Consider the following 21,026-nt stretch of genomic DNA (forward strand, 5'->3'; position numbering starts at 1 on the left):
GGTAACAGATGATGTTATAAAACTCAGAAAGAAAATTGTTGCTCAATTTCTTATTGGTGAACACTTTGAGCTCTCTAAAAGGCAAGATTCTGTGCTCCTACTCTGATTTATTAACATGTCCTTTATAAAAAATTGCTTAGTATTGCAGAAATAACTATACATTCAGTAGCTTTTCATAAACGTACAATTTCAGTCACATTTCTATTTTTCTGTCCTTCACAAAATCTTTTTTCCTTCATACTGATTTTTCTGCAAGGGCCTTAAAAAAAACTACTGACTAGGATTTGCTGCAGCCAAGGCTGCAGTATCACAAATCAAGAGAGGCTCTCCCTATATATCAGAACAAGGCCAGTGCAGCGCTAAAGTCACAGATGGCTCTACAAGCCACTGTCACTGCTGGAAAGACGTAGGCAACATAAATCCCAAGTGACTTCCGCACACTGAGGCGTTTAATCCCCACAATTACCCTAGGAGGAAAGTTTATTAATAGTCCCATTTTACAGATCCGGAAACCAGGGCTTGGAGAGGTTGAATATCGTATCCAAGGCCACATAGCCCAGGTCTGTCGGCCTCTAGAGCCCATGCCTTTAGGCATTCTGAAGTATTCCCCAGCCGACCCAAAAGTAAGCCCTTAATAGTTTCCTGGGTCTTCCCTTCGAGCAGCACAGTGCCGGGCCATGCCAGCTACTCCTCACGAATCATAGCAACTATCACAGCAGCAGCAGCAGCAGGAGCAGACTCTGTTTGGTCTAGGCATTGCACTGCGCAATCCTGATAGGGCCAGGTCCAATCAGGATGTGGTGAACGATGGCTGTAGGGTCATCAGGAGGACAGTGGTTCTTTCTGACCCGTAACATTGAAGTAGACGAGGCCAAGACACGATTATACTTGATGATATGAGTTTAATAAACTTACTCTTGAACTAAGGGTAGGCATGTGTGCCTGGAGAAGATTGTTAGTTTCACATGGTCCGTGTATGACTGGGCCTTCCTTTAAGCAGTGACCAAGAGAGGGGTGGTGTGATTTGATTTTCCACAGGCTTGGTTACCTTTCAAATGTCATTTCATGTGGAGTTTCAAAACTAGGGGGGAGATTTTCTTAAAATCACCTATTTTATCTTATAAGTTATGTGAAATTATGTGAGTTTTACATTCTGTTCAATAATATATATGTTTGTTATAATGTAAAAATGTTTACTTACCATTAAGAAAGACTGATGCTCTAGGAAGTCTCTCTCTCTCTCTCTCTCTCTCTCTCTCTCTCTCTCTCTCTCTCTACCTACCTACCTACCTACCTACCTACCTACCTACCTACCTACCTACCTCAACGAATAAATAACACTGTATCTGCCTGTCTATACCTCTAACTGAATGGACACAGAACTCTCGCCCTTTACAGAAATTAACTCAAATGCATCATAGACCTAAAAGTAAGGCACAGAACCGTAAAACACAGGCACGGAGCAAGCACAGGTTAGTTAACTTCATTTAGGGCTGGGTCTTGGATGAGAAGAATTGTTAAGATAATGATTGAAATGGCAGACCAAGGAACCTAAGCTGGATGAGGAAGGAAGTGAAGGAAAGACAGGCTGGTGGGTTGGCGATGTGTGAAAGGACCGTTACGCTGGAAAGAGGGAGAAGTTGGACAACCCGAGTGCAAGGACAGGAGGATGTGGGCAGGGAACAGAGCGCTGGAGGCATGGCATTTGGTGGTGGAACACTTTCAGGCGATAACACGGGCCCACATGTCACCAACTCAACTGTATTGAATCAACTGATTCTGTCCTTTCTTCCAGCATTGTCTGCAAGTTCAGCCACTATCATGATTTATAGCCAATATACATGTGGTTTTTAAATTTCACCTGTTTTACGGAAGCATATTATTATTTCTGTTGGTTGTCCCCTGTTTTTTTTTTTTTTCTTACAAGGAATTGAGAGAAGGGAAAATGTTTTCAAAATGAATGGAAGGAATTTACCTACGTCATTAGCATGTGCATGGTATAATCTGACTATTTTAAAAAATGGCTGCACTGGGAAGTGACTCATTCCGGAATGCATTTGAATAGATGCAATTTTCATATGCTACATTTTAAAATGACATTTTCCTTTTTTAGGTGTAACAAAGTAAGTTGGGAAAAAACAATCTGAGGTTTTTCTACGTTTGAAGAAGCGTACCATCAAAGGGAAATTAAAAATTGTAACGTGCTGTACAGCACGTTCTGATGAGTGACCCTATCAGTGCAGAATGGATTTTAAGTACAAAATCAAAATGACTTCTGTTAACTGAGTCAACTGTGAAAGAGCAGAACAATCAATCCAGAGCCAGTAGTTCTAAGTTCCTCGAAATTGCTTGACTGGCTGCTAGATTGTAAGGACCGGGTTTGTTTCTAATTGCCATTGTCATATCTTGACATACCTGAGTACCTGGCATAGAACATAGAACATGGCAAGTGCTCTGTTTGTTGGACAAATGAATTGGTGGATGGGAATAAGGTAATGTACATAGTCTGATGGCCTTGCCTTCTGCTTTTCAGAGGGCAGGTAGTGAGGCCTATACGGGCACTTGGGAGGTTTCCTTAACGTTCCTGTTACTATACCCATTGCTTGTTTCCTTTGTTTCTTTGTTTTCTGTTTTTGTCTTCCCATTCTGATTTTATAGTATGGCTAATAGAAGAGAACTCCCAAGGTTATAGATGAAATACGATGTGAAGAAGGGTCTACTGATGAGTATTAATCTTTGTTGGGTGTTTACGTAGTTAAATTCTTACACAGTGAAAGAGAAAAAAAGAAAGACCAGCTTCAGGTTTTCAGTGTAATTTAAAATTAAACTATAAAGAAAACTACAAATTAGAAAACAATTTAACCCCTCTTGACATTAAACAATAACAAAAAATACAAGCATCAATCAGGTGGAACATTTCATAATGGTGTACATTGAAAAGTAGCCTCCCCACCCCTACCGCCCCCCCCGCCACCCCCTCACACACCACATACTCCCCAGCGGCAGCTATTTCTGACATACTCTTCAGTGTCCTTCTGAACAACTGTTCCCTACCTAGCCCAGGATTTTGAATTGAATATTAAAGATTTGGGTCATCATCACCCAAGTTCCTTGGCAATAAAAATGCTCATTATGTTGTTCAATGCTGATCTTTTGCAGCAGGAACAGAACTGCTTTTTGTTCGATACTCTGATTACCGTTTCCCCACTGTGAGTCACATTTAGCTGTTGTTTACATAATCATCAGCATATTGTTTCTTACTATTTGCCATCTTGCACAACCACTGTGCTCTCTGTGACTTAAGGTCTATTTGGCTTTTCACCCTCCCCCTCTTTGCACCCTCCCCCTCCAGTGCAGCGCCTGAAAGCTTCTATTCCATTTTTTTGGCTTTCTACTTAGCCTTTCAGGGAGTTGTAGGGGAGGAAAACATTTTCCTTGACCTTCTTAGGGTCCCTGGCTATGTCTGAATACTGACAAAGACAGATTAATAGGAGAAAACACATCAGTTGATTTAAGTTTTATGTGATATGGGAGCCTTCATAAGGATAGCAAGGCCTGTTTGCTGGGATTCTTTTTTTTTCCATGTTCCTTTGTCCTGAGAGATAAGGATGCTGCTTTCTTCTGGGAAGGCACCTCTCACACGAGGGATTTATAACCTGTTTCAGGGAAGAGGCTTAGGAAAAGGTCAAAGTGACCTTCTTCTTTTGCGGTTTTCTCAAGCTCCTTCAGCTTAAAATATTCACTGTGCCAAGGTGCCGCTAAAAAAAAGACATGCCAAAACCCAAACAAAAACTAGATGGCCCATTAGTGATTAGTTACAAAATTGGAACACAGTGCGCTTGAGTGCGAGGGATCCATTATCTTTTTATGTGTAAATTATATTTAGAATGTCCAGAAGAAGGAAAACGTTTTGGCTACTTTAAGAAAAAGTCTCTTTGTGCTACCGTGTGATCTTTAAATGCTCTGCAGAAGCCTATGTCCGATGGAAGCTGAAACCTTTACTGTCCCTGTGACCATCCAGTCAGTGACGTTCTCCTCAGATCTGTGACCCAAAAATGGAGGTGTCCCTTCGTACTACTTCCGTGTTAGTTTCTCCCTCTTGAGTTGGCCCTGGAGGTCTGGTCCCATGGAAATCTCTGAGTCACAGCACGTGTAGCTTCCTGGTCGGGCCCGGTCATGAACTAGCTCTGTAACCTTATGGAAGTCATTTATATTCACTGGGCCTCAGTTTTTGTTACCCATAAAGTGAAGGGTTCAAACAAAATGATTTTCAATTTTGACATCATTAAAATAATAAAAGGGGTTAAGATACAGAACAGATGAACATACGGGAAGAGAAGCAAACATAATATAAAAACAAAGAGGGGGACAAAACATGAGACTCTTAAATACAGAGAACAAATCTGAGGGCTGCTGGAGGGGTTGTGGGTGGGGTGATGGGCGTGACACCTGTAGGGATGAGCACTGGGTGTTATGCATAGGGGATGAGTCTCTGGAATCTACTCCTGAAATCATTATTATCTATGCTAACTACCTTGGATGTAAAGTAAAAAATAAGTAAAAGACAATAATGTAAGGGGAATCGCATTCTTTGTTAGACTTTGCTCAGTTTAGCTGAAAAATAGAAATGTTTAAATTTCAAAGGCAACTTTGGTGTTGGAGGTGTGTGGGTGTGTCTGTATCAGGCAGCGAGCAAAAGGCTAGCCTGAATGGGACATTCAGGTGCACTCCTGTTTCGTGCCCAGTCCAGAAGTCCCACTGCTATACCTCTAGACATCTTTTTCATTCCATTCCATTCCACTCCACTCCACTCCACTCCACTCCACTCCACTCCACTCCACTCCATTTCTTTGGAGAGAGAGGGAGAGAGAGGATCGCATGTACACGAGCTGGGGAGGGGCACAGGGAGAGAGAGAGAATCTTAAACAGCCTACATGCCTAGCACAGAGCCCAACATAGGGCTCAGTCTTACAACCATGAGATAATGACCGGAGCTGAAATCAAGAGTTGGACACTTAACCGACAGAGCCACCCAGGCACCCCGAGGCATCTTTTGACTCTTCGAAGTAACCAGACTTTCTACTGCAAAGATAAATCAGAAAGTGAAGTTTAAATCGCATTTGGATACAATTTGTACCTGGCATAGTTGGCCCTTTTTCATAGAGGGCATAGTACCTGCTTGAGAGTTAGTTTTCCTCATCATAAATGGAAATTCCATTATTATTTTTATGTAGTTTTAAATAATCTTGTTGAGATAAATCACAGTTATAAATGAAGGAATGGGATAATTTTCCAAGAGAATATGAAGGATTTTTTTTTCTTTGTGTGTAGATGCTGTTCTGAAACTCTAGGTTAAAATCTAAGAGGTCAGGTAGAACTTGAGGCATTTTTGAAATCTTGTGGGTATAGTTTCTGTCTCTCTTTCTCTGATGCTTACTTATCAGAGATTTATTTAAGTGCTGTGTAGTGTTGCAGACTTTTCCGTCAACATCAATCATTAGGTGGTTCTGAGGGAATTTTTAAAGCTAACAACTCTTTTATTCTTTTTCCAATAAAGTATGACCTTTGGTTTCTGTTGGCCTTTTTCCCCCTTTACCCTAAAAAAGTAATTGCTTTATTATTTTCCTTTAGAGCTTATGACTACATTAGAATAACTAATGCTCACAGTGAAAATGATTTAAAGCAGCAACTTATGGGCAATACAATACAATTTCTGTAATTTCCTAGATAGCATCCGCTTTATAACATTTTTTGGTATTTTACACACCAATGCTATCTTAGAAGGACACGCTTCACTGACTTGATTCTTAAAATTTTGGAATTGGGATGTAATTGAAAAGCAGTATTTGTGAAATATGTTTGATGTCACAGGGAATGAGAGGATTCTCTTATTGCATTTCCTAATCATTAATCTTCTCCTAATGATTGATAAAGGCAACAAACTTGACCCTGTTTAGAATTATTTAGCTTTACACGGAGGAGTAGATAAATAACTCAGTTCATTAGTGGATGGAGGCCCATTGAATGGATACGTCCTTAAATAGTGGCTTTTGTGTCATTTTTCATAGCCAGTGCTGTTTAATGGGACAAAGCATAGTGAGTTCCCACTTATTTCTTTGTTATGTAACCTTGGACCAGCGTTCAAAAATTTTAAGTTTTACTATCCTTGTCCACGAAATAGGGGTACTACCTATTTTGTCTGTTGTGAAAATGAAATGAGATCATATCAAGAGCCTGCTACTTAGTAGGTACTTTAAAAATTATTGTTATTGTCATGATTAGGGGTTGCCATTCATTTCTTAAAGTTTGAATGTCACTGATTTGTTAAACAGTCTGAGAAATGTTTTCCCATTGTCTGAGGAGTAGGAGAGGGAGAAGATTCATTCTAACATAATAGAGGGTGGAAAACTGAACAGAACGTCCCTGATTCACGTATCTATTATTTTAAGAGAGATTCTTGTTCACGAATATTCGTTGGAATTTGAGAACAGGTCGAGCAACTGATGTAGGAGATATTTTTTTTGCTGTACATAATTTGATGAACATTGTCTACCTTTTACACCTTTTATATTCATTTTGACATACATCCAAATTCTATGTATTTTCTATCCCACAAGGCATTATTACTATTTTCATGCATAATATTTATTTAGATTTACCCACATGTTTACGTCTCCACTGTTTTTCAGCCCCTTCTTTAACTCCTTGAATCATCTGGTATAATTTTCCTTTTTCCTTTGGAACTGCCTTTAGAATTTCTTTTAATGCAGGCACACTGGTAATAAGTTTTCTCTTTTTGCTTATCTAGAAATGTCTTTATTTCACCTTTACTTTTTAGAGGATATTTTTTGCTAGCTAGCGAATGCTATATTAGAGTTATTTTTAGTTCTCGAATTTCCACTTGACTTAAAAAAAAAGATTCTGGCTCTCTGGTGAAATTCTTCATCTCAATGTATTTTTTTAATACCTATCTTCATTGTTTTCAAGCCTTTGTCAGATAATAGGTAAGCTACTCATGGATCTCTTTCTATTGTCTGCTTTTTCTCTTGGTTCTCTTTCTTGGTGTATCTGATAGCTTATCATTGAACTTCAGGAGATGCAGGGAGCTAGAATGGGGAAAGTATCCCCTCAGTGTGGTCAAGGAGTAAGCGTTGAGTGAACATATAACTCGTAAACTTTGTAAGGGACAGTTGACCCTTTTGTTTACCTGTGCTCCTAGAGTGTTGTGCTCCAGGAATCAACAAAAAGGTGGGAGGGTTAAGAGAGTTCCTCTTCAGTGGGTTTAGACACCCATTTTTCTCTCCCCATGCTGTGAGGCTAGAGAACAAACACAGGTATGAGCTCACTTTTCTATAATGTCCTTCTCCCCGGGATCTTTGTCCCGCAAATCTTGGCCACTCCATATCCCTGTGACGTTGTCAGAAGCTCTGCTGGCTTCTCTGCCTCTTGGCAGCTTTCCTCTGCTGGCTCTTCTTAAGCTTCTCTGTCTCTTGTCCAGGCTGACATAAGACTCAACGCATGTCCTCAAGTAAAAGCAGCACAAAGAATGTTGGGCCACCTCAGTAAGCTTCCTGCCTTTCCAGATCCGGGATCATCAAATTCTGGCTGCCTTAGAGGCTCCCCAGGGTTTTCAGACAGATATTTTTTTCATATCCCACTTTTCTAGTTCTTCTTGCTTTGGTTTGCTCTAAGCTAGTTTGTCAGTCAGAAACAGTAGGTCCTCCATTTATTTTCTTTATATTAAAACTGTTTTCTGGATAGCGTATTGTGCAAAATTCTATTACCCGCCTCAGAATTAAGCAGTACGATTGGTTAGTTTTGTGTTTGGGCTCCCTGGATAAATGATGCCAAGTTTCATTGGTTTTTCATTGACCTCACCATCCTGCCCCATCACCTTCAGTTAGATGCATCCGTACTTCTTCCATTTTCTAATTTCATTTATTTATTTTAGTGAAGGAAATATTTCAATGATGTCTTCGAGTGAGTGAATATTTTAATATAGAGAGTAAAAAATTTAGTAAGCTGGTAATATTTAAATTTTCTATTATAAGGGGACCACAACACTAGAACCGCACAGTGAAACCTAAACTTTAAGAAGCCGTATTTGTAAGAATATGAAAAAAAATGTGTGAAGGAAGGCTTTCACGAATGTCATAGTATGTCTCTTAATTTACCTTCATTTTCTCTTAGCTAATAATTAGCGTTGCTTAAATATGTCTTTGTGGATGATTGTGGGAAAAATAAAATAGCGTCTTAAAACTTTTTACAGTACAGTTTATGAGTATAATCATAAACATAACTAGCCATACACCTTCTACCATTAGAATATATAAGGGAATTATTAACACAAAAGAAATTATTAACAAAACATAAAAAAAACCTATCCGTGTATCCTAACCAGAGAATCAGATGCTAAGTTCAGAATTAGCAACAAAACTAGATTCCTTTCTTCCTTACATGTCCTGTATGTCCTCCTTTCCTTATTGTAATGAAGGACCTTTGGGGCTAAGCTATTTTTATCAACATGCATGATTGGAAGTCCTGCTTAACAGTCAAGGAAAGAGGGTCATTCTTTGACTTATTTTTTCACTTCATCCTGTGTGATAGGCACAGGAATGCACCTCACACACCGTCAGCTATGAGCAAGGGCCCCACCTGCTGTGCTCTGAAATCCGCTGCTGCCTTTGCACTTAAGACACGCTTCCCAAGGGCTACTCCCAACTGGTGCCTTTGAGGAGCAGGGAGACTCAAGCAGGCGGGTCCCCGGATGTCAAGGAACTCTTGAGGGCTCCCTGGCCGGGGCACTGCCTGCCAGTCTTGCTGAACCCTCCTTAGACTGTACAGCAATCTGGAATGATGCCTCCCTCCCTTCTCTCTTTTCCTTCCTTCCAGTCAGATTTGTACTGTGGTCTGGATCCCTCCCCATTTTTCTCCTCTAGGAATTGCCCTTACAGGAATAGAATTCTTGCCAAGTGTAATCCTGTCTCGGTGTCTGCTTCTCAGAGGACCTAGACTAACACATTCTCCAATTTCTGTAAAAAGATACTATCGTGTGAAATTAGGAAGGAAAGAAAGGATGTTTACTGTGACTTTAATGATGACAATATTCGAATTCTGCTGGATTCTTAAATTTAGGAAAGTTAAAATCTCATGTAATTGAGAGCTAGCCTCTCAGAATTTTTTTCTCACAGCAGTTTATTATCTGTTTATATGTAAATCTGCTTTCAGATCTGTTTATATGTAAATGTGCTGAATTATTACAGTAGTCCGATCAGGAGCTCATGTTCTAAAAAAATTGTTAATTTACTCAGGGTGATCGGATGGTTGTGAAGTATTAAGCAGTTCATAAGTCATCTTTGAGATAGCTGAGGATACTTAATGAGAAATTAGAAGGAAGTATTTCTGAAGGTATGTTGGTAACTGATACATGGTTGAAAGAAGAATCCTTGAATGTAATAAATAAATAGTAACAGATGTACTTGTTAACAAATCTTTGGTAATTCTCGCCTTCACCGTAGATGGTTTATGCAAGAAGTGCTTATATTTTATACGTTAATGTTAATTCTTTCTTTGCAGAATCACGGGGAAAGATTCGTTTTCATTGCCGAGTGGTATGATCCGAATGCTTCACTTTTTCGACGTTATGAGCTTTTATTTTACCCAGGGGATGGATCTGTTGAAATGGTAATTGAGCCTTTTTTTTTTCCCCCTTAAACATCAGCAGAGGGAGTGAATGTGGGATAGGGAGAGGAATAGGATTGCCTTTTATGTCGCTGCTTTTGAAAATTCATAATATATTTTTTTCTTTTATTACTGGGAATTCTTTTTTTGGTGTTTGAATTCCAATACAAGAGGGTAACTTTGTACCTTTATCTTTAATGTGAAAATAGTAATTCATATCTTTTGTTTATAAAACGGATGTGGGATTGTTCATGTTTTAGATTAAGCAATAGGCGGTAAGTGGTTGCAGATCAAGATTATCATGGCCCTAAATATGTCACCAATATTGAAAGCTGTTATCTCTCCAAGAAGTCAGATTGAAGAAGATCAGGTTAAGAGTCGCACATATTTCTTTGTGTCTCTTCACTGGCAACCCTTTTACAGGTAGATCTCTTTGGTACTGGGGTTTTGTCTAGGCAAGACAGCTGAAATTTGGAACTTCTCTGGGATTTCGGAAACACTAATTTGCTGAAATGGTTTGGCAATGAACAAATCTTTCTATTCATGGTTTATTAAAGTATTAAATTTGTAATAAGTTTTTCTGTTATTATTGGATCCCGCTAGGAAATACAGAAGTTCTAAAAGAAATGCAATTTGTATTTGTAGCAAAAGTGAAACAATGTCGCCGATGTTTAATGAAGCAGAATAAAGAATCATTTTTAATTTATAATAAGATTAACCTTCTCTTTGGAGAACTATTTGTCTTACTGTGTTGTTTTTGTTTTAGCATGATGTGAAGAATCACCGTACCTTTTTAAAGAGGACCAAATATGATGATCTTCACTTGGAAGATTTATTTATAGGCAACAAAGTGAACGTCTTTTCTCGACAGCTGGTGCTAATTGACTATGGGGATCAATACACAGCTCGCCAACTGGGCAGTAGGAAAGAAAAGTAAGAAAATCTTTTCTTCATTCTTAAAACATTATGTATGTCCTGATACCGAAGTCTAATTTCTCATTTCTATCTTGTGTTTTTGCAACATAGACACTTTTCTGATTCAGTGATCCGATGCGCTGTTAGGACATTTTCAGAATTTTGAGGAGTAGATTCAGTGATTTGTTTTTCACTCAGATAACAAAGTGATGCCCATAGTCCTAGGCAGTGATTATTTTCTGGAGAAAAAAAATACAAACTTTTTATACGCCCTCATCTTTCTTCATAACATGCATTTAACTGGGAACTGAGAATGTTTGAACACAAAAGAGTATTGGTGTGTAGGACAAACATGGCTTATAGGAGAAAGGTAGTGAGTGCCATAATCTCGGTGGAAACAGAAGAAAGTAGTTTGTTGTGGAAGATCGGGGAAGGCTTTGTGAAGGTATTTGAGCTGGATCCTGAAAGATGAATTGGATTTTTACCCAGTTAGGCTGAGAGGAGGGAATGCTGATCAGAGGAATAAGGACTAAGAAGAGATTCAAAGGCAGAAAGTTGTAGGTTGTTTACTGGAAAGAACCCATTGTTCTGCCTGACTTGTTTGACGGTTGACAGGTTGACATTTTTTTTAGAACTTTAATTAGCAAAATAGCCTGAATGAGGGTGGTAGCAATAGGCGTGCTGGAAAGCGGTCATCCTCTCTCTGTCTCAGTTCATTTGTATGTCTTCTGGCACGTAGCACATCTCCTTACGCGTATTTGTGTTAGCTAAATCAGTCAGTGAATAACAATTTTAAATTCATGATCTGCCCTTTCCTTTTTCAAAAATGTCCTCCCTGCTTACAAATGATGACCTTTGATCTAGTTGACAAAGATGTTTTTGTCTAGATTGTTTGTAGTGAGTGTCGTTGATTTTTGAGCTTTATACACAGACCTAACGCCTGTCTGATAAATATTGACTGATCCGGCGAAGAAAGAATGAGCTAGTGTTATAAAAATAAAATAACACAATAGCGAAGAGAAACTTACCTGTCTTGTTCACAACTGTATGCCTCAAGACCGTTCTTGTGATGCCCCAGGCAGTAAGTTATTCACAGGGAATGCCCCACAAAAATTTGTTGAATCAATGAATGAATCCGTTTATGCCCCTGAACACAGTTATGTCTGGAGGCAGAGCTTCCGGCCGACCTGTCCAGCTCCTCTCTTCCCTCCCAGTGCACGCGGCTCTTCCTGTGACGGTGAGAGGCTGCGGCGTGGAACCTTCCAGTTGTCTCGTTAGCCTTCTCTCTGTACTGGTGGTCAAAGCTGCACTTGTCGCCCTGACTTTTCCTCAGTTCTGATTTAGAAGAGAGACAGAAAATGTTGGAGATGCAGCTGAAAAATCAGGCTGTTCTGAAAACAAGGACTTTTTAGTAAGGTTTTTCTCCTGCATATCAAGTTTCAGCATTGCTAAAGTGACATTTTCATTTTCAGTCTCTACCTTTATGAGTTTTCAACCTTCTGAGGCTAGAATGACTGTATTTGAATTGAAATTTGACTTCTTTTGTCATCATTATTGGCTTCGGTTTCTCTGGCTTGTATATTATACTTATCTTGGGGGATTCTTGGCAGTGTGGAGTGATTATTGTAGTAATTAAAAGTAGGGACCGTCGGTGGAAGGTAAAGCTATCAATATAAAAAGCTCCAGATACCCTTCAATTTGAGAGGAAAAAAAATCTGTCAAACTATATTTTGAGGTCTACCAACAAAATAACTAGCTGGTTACGTAACTTCTGAGTAACTCCGGTAGTAATATTCTTTCTGTGACCTCTTTACAAGCCCCTGATAGCCCTTTTTACAAGCCTTTTGTAATCTCGGGGTGCTCTGGTGCTCATTGTGGATATTAGTACACAAGTGGTGATGTATCAGAGGGGTGGTGAATACCTCATAAAAAAAAAAAGAAGACCATTCCCAGAATAACTCTGAAATGGGGGGAAAAAATAGGATGTTAGATAAAGAGGAATCTCATTGTTATGAGATCTCGTGGTGAAAGTCTACGAGATTAAGGAAACATCTACCCTAATTCCTTTATTTGCAAGTAATAAATATTTATAGCTTACATGTTTTTCAGCACATATATGCCAAGCACTGTGATAGGCACTTTTCATGTGAATCTCAGTTCAAGACGACTTTAAGCTTTCATTTAAACTAGCAGAAGTAAATGAATTAGGGAAACAGGGTTAATAGTATGACCCGATCAAAATAAAATAATAATGCGTATAGCAATTACAATTTGCATATATATTAGTCTTATTTCTCTAGAGTGAATGTCATTGATTCCATTTTACAGCACAGTTGGTAGCTTGGCCACGGTCGTAGATTTGGACAGTAAAGAAACCAGTAAACGTTGTTGTATATGCCTCAAACTCATTCTCTTTCCATTAAGCCTCTAATTAATAAGTTGATAAATACTGTTGAGTGGGACTGATTTCAAAAGAGGAGGACCAGAAGAATATGAAGACAGATTTTAAATATTTGGGGCACCCGGGTGGCTCAGTTGGTTCAGTGTCCAACTTCGGCTCAGGTCACGATCTCGTGGTTCATGGGTTCGAGCCCCACATCGGGCTCTGAGCTGACAGCTCAGAGCCTTGGAGCCCGCTTCGGACTCTGTGTCTCCCTCTCTCTGCCCCTCTCCCACTCGCAGTCTGTTGTCTGTCTCTCAAAGGTAAATAAATAAATGTTAAAAAAATTCTTAAATATTTGGGCTGTATAATTAATAACAATATATGCAGTATTATATTTTTACTGACTTAACACTGTTTCCCCATCTTCTTTTTTGATTCTTTCTTAACTGTGTGTGGGCTAGTAAATCCAGCAACCATTTGGCTGATTTAAATAAGCTTCTTCAGAACTTAAGAGTTTAAAAAAATGTATTCTTTCACTTAAATGACAAAAAAAAAAAAAGGGCATTGGAGAAGTAAGTACGCGTACCGTCTCTCGTGATCCCGTAGAAACAACCTGTATGTAATAACTGTAACTCAGCCTCATTCTCAGTGTGGACGGGGACAAGGATAATTTATGAACTCAGTACCCTCCCGGTTGTATTTCTCATACTCAACTCCCTTCTTTACACCAGAAAGAAATGATAGGAGCGCCAAGGAAAATTGATCTCTGTGCTGCCCATCAGCTAATTTTGAGGCAGTTATCCAGATGATTCAGTATAGTTCACTTTAGCTCTCAAACTGGCCTCGGCCTTCCAGTTCTCTTAGACTACAGAAATACGACATTTGACTCACGTTTCTACCTGCTTGCTTTCTTTAAATCTCTTTTCTGAGTTATAATGGGCATAAAAAAGCTGTAGCTAATTGAATGCATACCACTTGAGGACTTTGGAGATAAGTGCACCCCCATAAGCCATCGCCACAGTGAACGATACAGGCTTCTTTGTCACCTCCAAAACTTTTCTCCTCCTCCAGTCCTGACCTCGGGGCCTGCCCGGGGGAGAGAGGGGTCTGCGTGGCAAACCCCTCCGCCCGCACACTTGGTCCAGGTTCTGTGCCGCCTCACAGCCCACCCAGCACAAGAGACAGAGCACCGGAGACAGGCTTCCACACAGGTCATTGTGCTAAACATGGGGACGCGGGAGGACGATGGCCTGAGGGCCTGCAGGTCTGAGACAAAAGGGGCGGTGCCACATGTGACCAGAAACCTACAGCATATAGTTGAAGAAAGACGGGTAGAGCAGATAGAGGGAGTGGAGGGAGGAGGGAGCACCGTCCTGGGAGTGGAGTCGAAGTCACTCACGTGCCCTGAAGAGTGCACATATTCCTGTTCTTGGAGTTTTCTTTCTTTCTTCTTTTCTTTTAAAGTTTATTTATTTTGAGAGAGACAGCAAGCGAGCGTGAGCAGGGGAGGGGCAGAGAGAGAGGGAGAGAATCCCAAGCAGGCTCCGCACTGTCAGCGCAGAGCCCATGTGGGGCTGGAACTCATGAACCGTGAGATCATGACCTGAGCCGTAATCAGGAATCAGATGCCCAACTGACTGCGCCACCCAGGCGCCCCTTGGGGTTTTATGTCTTAAAGCCAGTTGGCCTAACAGTTTTGTGTAGGTTACTTCTCAGAGGAGGGGAGCAGCAGAATATTCGTTTAGGTGTGCTCTCACCTGAAAAGTACTCTCGCAGTACTAACTACTGTTATTTTACAGAACGTCCTAGGACCATAGTGAGCAGTTGAGTTTTGGCTGCTAAAAGGCACTGAATTGCATTAAAGTCATGCAGTTCAATTACCAAGGCCTTCCTAAAAATTCACCCCCTAACCTTTTTCTCTTTACTTATCTATGGTCTCACTGTCCAAGATGACTTACTACTGATTACATGATAGCCCCAACAACAGCATAACTGTACCCCAAATAATGCCATGAAAAAATGCCCTCTCATTCTTAAATTCCCAGAGAGAAATTGAGATTTCTTCCTCTGTAAACATCAAGTCAAATTCTGCCTTCTCCTTTATAATTCTTAGTCAGAGGGCTCCTAGTTAACAGATTAGAACTGAATTTTCTTTTCAGCTCCAGCCGTGGCCATCTTCCCCTAGAATGATTGATAATATATTTGGATTAATTAATGTCTTTTTTTGCCACCTCTTTTCTTGCAGTCATACTATGTTATGCTGTAGGTATGTCTCTTATAAATAGCACATAGCATTTTTTCAAAAGCAAAATTCTGTCTGAAAATGCCTTCATTTTCCTTGGTAAGATTAGTACATGTACAGTTTACATATGTTGTATCTTTGGCATTTTTGTACAATTTCCACTCTTTGGCCGCTTTGGTGCTTTTGTACTTTTTCTTCATTCTTGCTTTTTTTTTTTTTTTTTAATTAATTGAGGTGTTTTTCCTCTGTTCAGTTTCTTTTTCCTCTATAGTTTCCTGTTGAAGCCATAACAAATGATCACAAATTCCATTGCTTCAAGAATACAAATGTATTGCCTTACAGTTCTGTAGACCAGAAGTTTAACACACGTCTCATCGGGCTGAGATCAAGGTGTTGGTAAGGTTGCATTCCCTTGCAGAGGCTCTGGAGGAGATTCTTGAGGTCACCCACATTTCCCTGGCTGTGAGGCTGAGACCTCACACTGACATCTCTCTGGTTCTCCGCAACCAGAAAGATTCTCTGATTTTAAGGACAAATGTGATTACACTGAGCCCACGAGAATGATCCAGAATAATTTCCCTATTTCAAGGCCTGAAATTGTAATCAAGTCTGCAAAGTCTTTTTACCATGTGAAGTAATGTATTCATAGGTTCCAGGGATTAGGTCATGGACATTTTTGGGTGGCCATTGTTCTACCTACTGTATTCTCTATTGGTTTGGGGTTTACATAATTCTATGCTATTTCTTTCGCGGTTAGCTGTGAAACTTTGTCATACATATTTAATTTAAATTGCTTAGGGTTGTATAATATCTTCACCCTTCTGTAGTCTTAAAAGAGTTTAGAACACCTTAGTGCCAATCTTCTTTCTTGAATTACATGGTTTCATTGTTGTTTTGGGCATTTGGTTTTTGTCTGCATGTTACCCTTTTTTTTTTTTTCTTTCGTACCACCGATGTTTGCTTGGATTTACCTATGCATTTGTCACCAATTCTTGCATATCAGACTGTCCTTTTGGAATCATTTTTCTCTTTGGAATTTATCCTCCATTTCTTGGTAGTCAGTTATCTTCCTTAAAAATGTTTTTTATTTCACCTTCTTTTTTTAATGGTGCCTTTGCTTTGTACACAATTTGAAGTTGATAGTTGCTTTCAAGTTTTCTTTATTCCTCTTTTCTGCTGTTACTGGTTTGAGAATTATATATTCTATTAATTTTCAGTATTTTTAATATATGCAATTAAGGGTATAAACTTCCTTCTAAATACTGCTTAGCACCACATTCTCCTTTTTTATGTGAAATTTGAAAAATTTGATTTGAAATATTTTCTAATTTTTATAAGTTGTCATTGATCCAGTAGTTATTTAGAAGTATGTTCATTTATGTCTAAGCATATCAGGTTTTTTTATTCTCTTTTTGTATTGGATCCTGGCTGAATTGTGTGGTGTCTAAAAAATATACTCTGCATGATTTCTGTGTCTTTCAAGTTGGTTGAGGCTTGCTTTTGTCTTAGTATAATCAATTATTTTAGTGTGCTTGAAAAGAATGTTTAATCCACTGTTGTTTTGTGTCATTAGGTCAAGGTTGTGAATTATGTGTTCAAATCTTTCATGTATTTACTAATATTTTTGTCAGCTTAGTCTATCAATTACCAAGGCTTGATTAAAATTTCCTTCTATACTTGTCATTTGTCTCTTTTTCCTTGTCATTCTGTTAATTTTTACATTGTAATTTTGAGGGTATGTTACTAGGAGATTTAACATTGTTATATTTTCTTGGTAAATTGAACCTTTTAGTATTATAAAAAGATCATTTTTATCTCTAGCACTGAATTTTACCTTAAACTCTACTTTGTTTGATAGCAATAGAGCTGCACTGGCTTATTTTTTTCTTACTTTGTTTTATTTTCTTTTTCTTTTCTTTTCTTTTCTTTTCTTTTCCTTTATTTTATTTCATTTCATTTTTTGTTTCAGAGAGAGAGAGAGTGAGCAAGTGAGTGGGGGAGAGGGGCAGTGGGCGGGGAGAGAGCCTCAAGCAGGCTCCATACTCAGTGTGGAGCCAGACATGGGACTCTATCCCATGACCGTGAGATCATGATGATGTGAGCCGAAATCAAGAGTCAGATGCTCAACTGAGCCACCCAGGCACCCCTGCACCGGCTTTACTTTAGTTAATGTTCACACAGTGTGTCTTTTTCATCCTTTTTAAACTTTAAAACTTTCAGTATGCTATTCTAAATGTGCCTTTTCTAAATAACATAGTTACTTTTTAAATCTAGTCTGATGTAATTTGTCTTTGAATGATTTTTTTTTTAAAGAAAGTTTTTTTTTTAAACATTTATTTATTTTTGAGAGACAGAGGGAGACAGAGCGTGAGCAGGGGAGGGGCAGAGAGAGAGGGAGACACAGAATCCAAAGCGAACTCCAGGCTCTGAGCTGTCAGCACAGAGCTTGATGCGGGGCTGGAATGCATGAACTGTGAGATCGTGACCTGAGCCGAAGTTGGATGCTTAACCGACTGAGCCACCCAGGTTCCCTAAAGAAATTCAGTTTTATAGTCTTTGTCTTTTACTCTAAAGCACTTACTTTTATTTATTTATTTTTATTTATTTATTTTTTCAATATATGAAATTTATTGTCAAATTGGTTTCCATACAACACCCAGTGCTCATCCCAAAAGGTGCCCTCCTCAGTACCCATCACCCACCCTCCCCTCCCTCCCACCCTCCATCAACCCTCAGTTTGTTCTCAGTTTTTAAGAGTCTTATGTAAAGCACTTACTTTTAATGCACGTACTATAATATATTTGGGGTTAACCCTGCCATCTGCTTTTGTGCTTTTTCTCATTTGATTTATTATTATTATTTTTGGTCGTTTTCTGACTTATTGAGGATTTTTCAATCCATTTAAGTATATATATGTATATAATTTTTTTTTTTTTTACCGTATATTTATTTTGAGAGAGATAGGCAGACAGAGCACAAACAGGGAGGCACAGAATCCGAAGCAGGCTCCAGGCTCTGAGCTGTCAGCACAGAGCCCTGACATGGGGCTCGAACTCACGAGCTGTGAGATTATGACCTGAGCTGAAGTCAGATGCTCACCCCACTGAGCCACCCAGGCACCCCTCAGTCCATTTTTTGTCTATTTGTTTGAATGGTGTACATTCTTTTCTATACTTTTAGTTCTTATCCTAGAAACTACAGCATGCATATTTAATATCAATGCCTAAAATTTACCAATATCTGTATCTTCTCTTTTTTAAATCCAAGTTAGTTAACTTATAGTGTAATAATGACTTAAGGAATAGAATTTAGTGTTTCATCACTTATGTATAACACCCAGTGCGCATCCCAACAAGTGCCCTCCTTAATGCTCATCACTCAGCCCATCACCCCTCCAGCAACCCACAGTTTTCTGTCTGTATTTGAGTCTCTTATAGTTTGTCTCCCTCTCTGTTTTTATCTGATTTTTGTTTCCCTTCCCCTATGTTCATCTGTTTTGTTTCTTAAATTCCACATATGAGTGATATGATATGGTATTTGTCTTTCCCTGACAGACTTATTTCACTTAGCATAATAGCCTCTAGTTCCATCCATGTTGTTGCAAATGACAATGTTTTCATTTTTTTTTGATTGCTGAGTAATGTTCCATTTTATATATTCCACATCTTCTTTATCCATTCATCTGTCGATGGACATTTCGACTCTTTCCATACTTTGGCTATTGTTGATGGTGCTGATATAAACACTGGGGTGCATGTGCCCCTTTGAATGGGCATTTTTGTATCCTTTGGATAAATACCTCGTAGTGCAATTGCTGGCTTGTAGGGTAGTTCTGTTTTTAATTTTTTGAGGAATCTCCACACTGTTTTCCAGAGTGGCTGCACCAGTTTGCATTCCCATTAGCAGTGCAAAAGGATTCCTCTTTCTCCTCATCTTCACAACATCTGTTGTTTCCTGAGTTGTTGATTTTAGTCATTCTGACAGATATGAGATAGTATCTCATTGTGGTTTTGACTTGTATTGCCCTGATGATGAGTGATGTTGAGCATCTTTTCACATGTGTGTTAGCCATGTGGATGTCTTCTTTGGAAAAGTGTCTGTTCACGTCTTTTGCCCCTTTCTTGGCTGGATTATTTTTTTTTGGCGGGTGTTGAGTTTGAGAAGTTCTTTACAGATTTTGGATTCTAACTCTTTATCTGATAAGTCACTTGCAAATGTCTTCTCCCATTCTGTCAGTTGACTTTTAGTTTTGCTGATTGTTTCCTCCCCTGTGCAGAAGCTTTTTATCTTGATGAAGTCCTGGTAGTTCACGTTTGCTTTTGTAGTATCTTCCTTCTTGAAAGTCTAAGAATCTCGGAACAGTTTAGCTAAATTTTGTACCTTGCTGAATTACATGCCACTTCTGTTGTATTTTCTGTAGTTTTTGTGAACCTAATGACTCATTATTATTATTCTATATAACCAGTTGACAATTAGCTGTCACTACTTTTGGCCTCTTAGTATTATTATTTTGTCTATCTCAGATATTCTGTTTGGGATTGTTTTGCTTATTTTAGAATTTCCCTTAGAGTGTTCACTGATAAGGAACTCTTTTGGCTGAAAATGTCTTTACTTTACTCACATTCTTGAAACTATCCTCTTAGCTATGTCCTATCTTTCTGTTCCTCTGTGCTTCATTCTGAATTTGTTCAGAATTCTTCCATCAGGTACATCTAGTCTTCTGTCAGCCCGTTTGGTGCTTATTTTCATTTTTGTATTTTTTTTTATCACTTGGTCCTCTCATAGATTCTTTTTCAAACCTAAGTATCCATTGTTCATAGCTTGGACTTCTCTTGCCTTATGATGCTTGCACCTTGTCTTTCAGTCCTTCCTTTTGTCTGGTCCTTTCACAGTCTGCATCTGACAGTTCCAGTAGCTGAACTATCTGTGGCTGTCTCTGTTCTGTGCTGTTTCTTCTGGTTCTTCCTCAGGTTGGTCTTTTTTTACTTTTTTGTGCGCACGCGTGTGTGTGTGGTAATGTCTGTGTGGTATTGATTGTCATGTGTCTGGATGTGTGTGGATGTGAACGTGCTTGTGATATACATGTGTGTTGGGCATTTCTAGATGAATTATTTGAGGTACAGGATGAAGTTACTTGACATCTAGGGTGGATGTGTTTGCTTCTGAGTTTTGGCTGGAGGGATTAGCAATCTGGATGACCGTTACCAGAATTGTGCAGAATGGGACGTTCCCAGGCTCCCTAAGTGATGTGAATTTGTGCTGCCGGGCCACGCAAGGCCTGGTTCTAGCTGACTCACCCTTAGGGCGTAGCTTTTGGTCCCAGAGTATTACAGGGAGAATACTCTGTTAGGTTCTGTTGCCCTCTCCCAGTGATGGGGTACAGATTAAAGTTTGGATTTGCCAGAGGCGATGCCGGCAAGGCAGACGCGACTTTTGTTCTTATTCCCCTGGGTCTCCGTTTTTCTTTTACGTTTGTGCTAACAATTGTTTAGCATCCAGCCCATTTCTTTTCGCTTGAAAACTCTTTGAAAACTATCTTACCCACTGTTTTTAGTTTTCCGTGGAAGGGCTGCCCTGAATGACTTTGCCGTTGTTGCCAGTCAGAAGCTCTGACTCACTGCCATTGCCTCCAAGCCACAGGGGCCTCATCTGAGACTATCCTCCTTTATCCATGGGGCAAACACATGCTGTACGCTTGCAAAGGAAGCGTGAAAGAGACCCCAAATTTGTCTTTGGGTTGATATTTTAGAACAGGTTTTTACATGCTTTCGGCCAATATGCATAACTTTTGAAATATTTAGATAA

At 39.3% G+C, this 21,026-nt stretch overlaps 1 protein-coding gene across 1 annotated transcript in view; it reads left to right on the forward strand.

Annotated features, from left to right (window-relative positions):
* Positions 1 to 21,026, forward strand: part of NME7 (NME/NM23 family member 7) — a 258,655-nt gene that overhangs the window by 39,780 nt on the left and 197,849 nt on the right. Inside the window, exons 2-3 of the mRNA XM_019424042.2 lie at positions 9,577 to 9,684; positions 10,448 to 10,614. Of these exons, the coding sequence (XP_019279587.2) occupies positions 9,577 to 9,684; positions 10,448 to 10,614 (275 nt within the window). The remainder of the gene's footprint in view (positions 1 to 9,576; positions 9,685 to 10,447; positions 10,615 to 21,026) is intronic.

This window comes from Panthera pardus, unplaced genomic scaffold, assembly GCF_024362965.1.
Source record: "Panthera pardus isolate Hobbes unplaced genomic scaffold, ASM2436296v1 HiC_scaffold_21, whole genome shotgun sequence".
Taxonomy (NCBI): domain Eukaryota; kingdom Metazoa; phylum Chordata; class Mammalia; order Carnivora; family Felidae; genus Panthera; species Panthera pardus.